Genomic DNA, 5,727 nt, shown 5'->3' on the forward strand with positions numbered 1-5,727 from the left:
ATATATATATATATATATATATATATATATATATATATATATATATATATATATATATATTCTACAGATTAATGTAATTGGCTACAACTCTCAAAAAGAAATAAAAGCATTTCAATTGAGTCAAGCTGTCAAACAAAACAATCAGATCAACACACAAGCCCCAGTAAAAAATACTACACCACCAACAACAACACACGAAGTTAAGCCTCCGGTCAGTCGCAGTCGCTCATTCACTCGGGTCCCAGGCCAAGATATATACATCTACTCGGCTATAGCTAACATTGAATACGAGGAGAAAAAGAAGCAGCTGGAAGCTAAAAATATCCCCAGCTTTGACCTGGAGCTGATCCTCACGACGCTTGACGCCACTAGACACGGTTACAACTGCTGCGTCATCTACCATGACCCCGAGTCGGTGACTCTAACCGTGACGCCTGCTAGCCACTACTTTAGGGAGTTTATTGTGGGTGGTCCGTCCAATGAAAAACTTTATGCCGCACGGCAATATGTCTGTCATGGAACAGTCTCTACTGCAAACAACATGCCGGAATACGCTACATTGACCTCCAGTTCCAAGTGCCCAACAGACACGAAAGATTACCTGAAAGTCTTGTACCCAACTAAACAACCTGGCATTGCACTATGTGGTAAAATAGCTCACAGTGGAGGTGTGGAACCACAAAAAGCCATTGAATGGTTTGAGATGCAAAAACTTCTTGGAGTTGATAAAATTCTGATCTACGACTTGGGAAATCCCAAAGGTTTAACGCGGGTATTTAGACATTACCAACAGGAAGGGATTCTAGACTTGCAGCCGTACGAACTTCCGGGGGAGCCGGAAACCCGATCACTGACAGAGGCGTACAAGCACACGGCACAGTTTAATTATGACGAGACTTTGGCGGTCCTGGAGTGTAGGCATAGGATGGCGGGCTATGATTACGTCATCAGTCATGACATGGACGAGATGATCATACCACGACAGGCAGTCAATTTAAAAACGTTTTTTCAGGTTAGATTTTTAATTTACTGTCACAATACAATAAACGTTTATAATTAACGGATGTTGGGTCGACAGTCGATTTTATGCGTTAAAAACTAAAAACTATTCATTTTATTTTAACCTCTTGTATATTTTCTATACTTATCCAATTTCATTAGTACAATGTGTTCTATTTTTAACATGCATGGGCTAAATCCTTAATCAATACCCCGAATATATATGTTGTGAAACAAAGGAAATATGTTTTAATCAATAACTATGATTGTTGTGTTGTATATCAAAGAAAAAAAAAACGCACAAAAATACAAATCTGTGTTATTCCGACTGAAAGAGTTGTAAAACGTCGAGATTTTCGATTTTTTGTACGATTACTCAATTCTTTCTCTATACTTCGTTCAAGAAAAAAGAAAAATGTTCCCACCAATGACTTTGTTGTATGTTGTGTATGACAGGAAAAATGGTCCCAGCATTGTACTTTCTATGTTGTGTATGACAGGAAAAATGGTCCCAGCATTGTACTTTTTATGTTGTGTATGACAGGAAAAATGGTCCCAGCATTGTACTTTCTATGTTGTGTATGACAGGAAAAATGGTCCCACCAATGACTTTGTTGTATGTTGTGTATGACAGGAAAAATGGTCCCATCATTGTACTTTCTATGTTGTGTATGACAGGAAAAATGGTCCCACCAATGACTTTGTTGTATGTTGTGTATGACAGGAAAAATGGTCCCAGCATTGTACTTTCTATGTTGTGTATGACAGGAAAAATGGTCCCACCAATGACTTTGTTGTCAGAGTTTCTTCCAGGCATCTCTTCGGGGGGGGGGGGGGGGGGGGCAAAGCCCCCCCGAAAATTTTTTACCGCCCCCCCCCCCGAACGAAATGAAATTTATATAATTTATATAGAAAATATATACTTTTAACAGTGTCCGCCCCCCCCCCGAAGAAAGTTTACCGCCCCCCCGAAGATTTCAAGTGCCCCCCCGGAGAAAAAAGTCTGGAAGAAACACTGTTTGTTGTATGTTGTGTATGACAGGAAAAATGGTCCCAGCATTGTACTTTCTATGTTGTGTATGACAGGAAAAATGGTCCCACCAATGACTTTGTTGTATGTTGTGTATGACAGGAAAAATAGTCCCAGCATTGTACTTTTTATGTTGTGTATGACAGGAAAAATGGTCCCACCATTGTACTTTCTATGTTGTGTATGACAGGAAAAATGGTCCCAGCATTGTACTTTCTATGTTGTGTATGACAGGAAAAATGGTCCCAGCATTGTACTTTGTATGTTGTGTATGACAGGAAAAATGGTCCCAACATTGTACTTTCTATGTTGTGTATGACAGGAAAAATGGTCCCACCAATGACTTTGTTCTATGTTGTGTATGACAGGAAAAATGGTCCCATCATTGTACTTTCTATGTTGTGTATGACAGGAAAAATGGTCCCAGCATTGTACTTTCTATGTTGTGTATGACAGGAAAAATGGTCCCACCATTGTACTTTCTATGTTGTGTATGACAGGAAAAATGGTCCCACCAATGACTGTACTTTCTATGTTGTGTATGACAGAAAAAATGGTCCCACCAATGACTTTGTTATATGTTGTGTATGACAGGAAAAATGGTCCCATCATTGTACTTTCTATGTTGTGTATGACAGGAAAAATTGTCCCACCATTGTACTTTCTATGTTGTGTATGACAGGAAAAATGGTCCCACCAATGACTTTGTTGTATGTTGTGTATGACAGGAAAAATGGTCCCAGCACCCGACGGCTTCAGCTCTTTTCTTCCACACGGAATTTTTTCTCACCACCTGGGAGCCAAGCAATCCTGAGGAACAGCTGATGGTCAAACGCTTCAGGTGAGTCAAGGTGGTTCAGGTGAGTCAGGTGGTTCAGGTGGTTCAGGTCAGTCGAAGTGGTTCAGGTGGTTCAGGTGGTTCAGGTGCGTCAAAGTAATTCAGGTGAGTCAAGGTGGTTCAGGTGAGTCAAGGTGGTTCAGGTGGTTCAAGTGGTTCAAGGTGGTTCAGGTGAGTCAGGGTGGTTCAGGTGAGTCAATGTGGTTCAGATAAGTCATTAAACCTATCAGGGTGTCGATAGCATAACAATCTCACTAACATGCGGTTCTAAATTATGTATTTATTGTGGCTCTCATATAATTACTTTGGTTTTGTTTGTGTATGCGTGTTGCGTTTGGGTTAGCGTTAGCGTTTGTGCTTGTGTATTCGTTTGTGTTTTTTCTTTTGTGTTTTTGGTTGCATTGTTTTTGTGTTTGTGTTTGCGTTTTCTTTTGTGTTTGTGCAGGTATTTTCTTTCTTTTTTTTTTGCATTTGTGTTTGCATTTTCGTGTGTGTTTGCGTTGTGTTTGAGTTTTGAGTTTGCATTTGTGTTTGCGTTTGTGTTTTGATTTGTTCTGTTCCAAAGTTGGTACATTTAAAAAAGATTCACCGTAGCACGGGTATGCAGCTAGTTGTAAGTAGCTTAATTTTTTTAAAATCAAAATTTGAATATTTAGTTTTGATCTGGTGTGTAAAAATGTGTACTTGTAACCGTTGAGCTAATCTGTGACGTCATACAGGAACACCACAGTACCACGGTGGGAGTGCTACAAGTACGTGTACAAGCCGTCACGTGTCATTACGTCCATTACTCACACTGTGTTCGCCAGGCCAGGCTTTGGCACGTGAGTTTTATTGTAGCAACTTGTTGGGATTTATTTCTTCTGCAAATTACTTGACTGGGCCAATATAACAAGAGACTTGTTAGACTTACATAAACGTCTTAGTTTATATTTAAAGTATTGTCCAAACCCAGCCCAACAATTCATACTCACAACAAAGTGGCATTTACAGACCTTTTGGTCAAACATCTTGATGTATCACATTCCGTATATTTTGAAGATGTATGGACTTAACCAGAGTTTTGCATAACCGTATATCGATAATCTAAAATGGGTTAAATAATGTTTCAGTTTTAAACATTCGTGCTCTTTATTACTCTGCCCGCGACATTTGAAGAATCGAATATTCGATTTTTCAAATAAATGTTAGAATTAACGATAATACCAAAATGTACGGTAAACCTCGATTGTTTGGTATTTTTAATGAATATACTCAGTGCAGGGGCGGAACTACAGTGCCGCCAGACCCCGCAATGCGGGGGGGGGGGGGGGGGGGCACGACGTTTAGGGGCCCAATTTCGACCAAAAAAAACAATGAAGTTTCTTTTCATAAATTATGTTTTTCGTGCACCTTGATAGTGGTTTTGTAAAAAACAAACAGGTCTACTATAGCAGTGATTGTTCTACAGTAACTAACACACACTATTGCGTAGAAAAATATAAAATCTACAAGAGCTGTACTTTGAAAGGTAGTCAAATGTTCAGACTACTTCCGTGACTTACTGCCCTTCATTAAAACACAGGTGCCCATAAAGCTAATTTAAATAGTTTTGTACTATGTAAATTAAAAAGTAATTTATTCTCTTAATTATTATTTGAATAAGGTATACTGAAGAAATCTAGAGTTATAAAAATGAATGTATTCAAAACTAATAATATAAATACAAAAAATCATAAAAATAAACATAACGCGAGAAACCATTGCACAAATCAAGCTTACGTGTTTATATAAATTGGACCAGCTCGCAAAATATTGAATTTTTATTTTTCACAATTTTCGGTTAACATGAAAGTAATACTAACATTTGTAAAACACGATTATTTCGGGCGCGAAATGAAATCGGACTTATTTTTGTCTGATTCGTTATCTCAGAGTGGTTATACATTGCAATAAAATAGATCAAAATACTCAGGTAATAGACTATTTAAAATTTTGAGAAGCAGGCTATTTAAATATATATATATATATATATATATATATATATTATATATATATATATATATATATATATATATATATATATATATATATATATATATATAAATATATATATATATATATATATATATATATATATATATATATATATATATATATATATATATATAGGGCCCAAAAAATTTTTTTGCGGGGGAGCCTTTTTTTTCTAGTTCCGCCACTGACTCAGTGATATTTGCACAATCAGGTTTGGAATTGATCAATACTGGATACTTTAAAAAAATACTCTTTAAATTAATAAAAAAATAAAATAGAATAAATTAATACTATAAAAACGATATAATGTAATGAATATTTTTAAAAAATTTAAACCATGACCCTTTTTTAAGCGAAATTCGCTGAATATGTGACCATCCGTTTATAGGCCAAATGTCACAGATAACGTTTACTCTACGCCAGGGTCAACATTGAACCTAACGAGGCCATCTTACATCATTACCGGAAGTGCCCAGAGGACACCTGGAAGACCTGCAGCGTACCTTCCAAGATCGATGACGTCATGACCAGGTACAAGGACCTTGACCCGAAGGTTGTCAAGGTCAGAGAGGTCACGGCCATACAACCCCTCTATAAAGTTCGTCGTTGAATCAACTCACAGTGAAGACGAGATAAATCAAATTCTACTCACGGGGAAAACTAGAGAACAAAAATATACATAAATTTTTATACTTTATAAAGGGTAGGGTTGATATTACGGAGCATCGACTTGGGGTCTCATCCATAGCTTAGAGCTATCCTATCGTTATCTCAATGTGTAACAAGATGGGTTTAGACTTTTGTGACAGGGTTGTGGGGGGGGGGGGGGGGGTGACGATAGTTG

General features: G+C 37.4%; 1 protein-coding gene across 1 annotated transcript; it reads left to right on the forward strand.

Annotated features, from left to right (window-relative positions):
• The first annotated feature begins 200 nt into the window (after nucleotides 1–200).
• On the forward strand, nucleotides 201–5,493 carry LOC131941540 (uncharacterized). Its single transcript, XM_059300822.1, has 3 exons — nucleotides 201–1,012; nucleotides 2,758–2,870; nucleotides 5,307–5,493. Exons 1-3 carry the CDS (start codon nucleotides 542–544, stop codon nucleotides 5,491–5,493), a joined length of 771 nt encoding a protein of 256 aa, XP_059156805.1. The 5' UTR covers nucleotides 201–541.
• The last annotated feature ends 234 nt before the right edge of the window (nucleotides 5,494–5,727 follow it).

This window comes from Physella acuta, unplaced genomic scaffold, assembly GCF_028476545.2.
Source record: "Physella acuta isolate Inbredline_101_S28 unplaced genomic scaffold, ASM2847654v3 ptg000029l, whole genome shotgun sequence".
Taxonomy (NCBI): Eukaryota; Metazoa; Mollusca; class Gastropoda; family Physidae; genus Physella; species Physella acuta.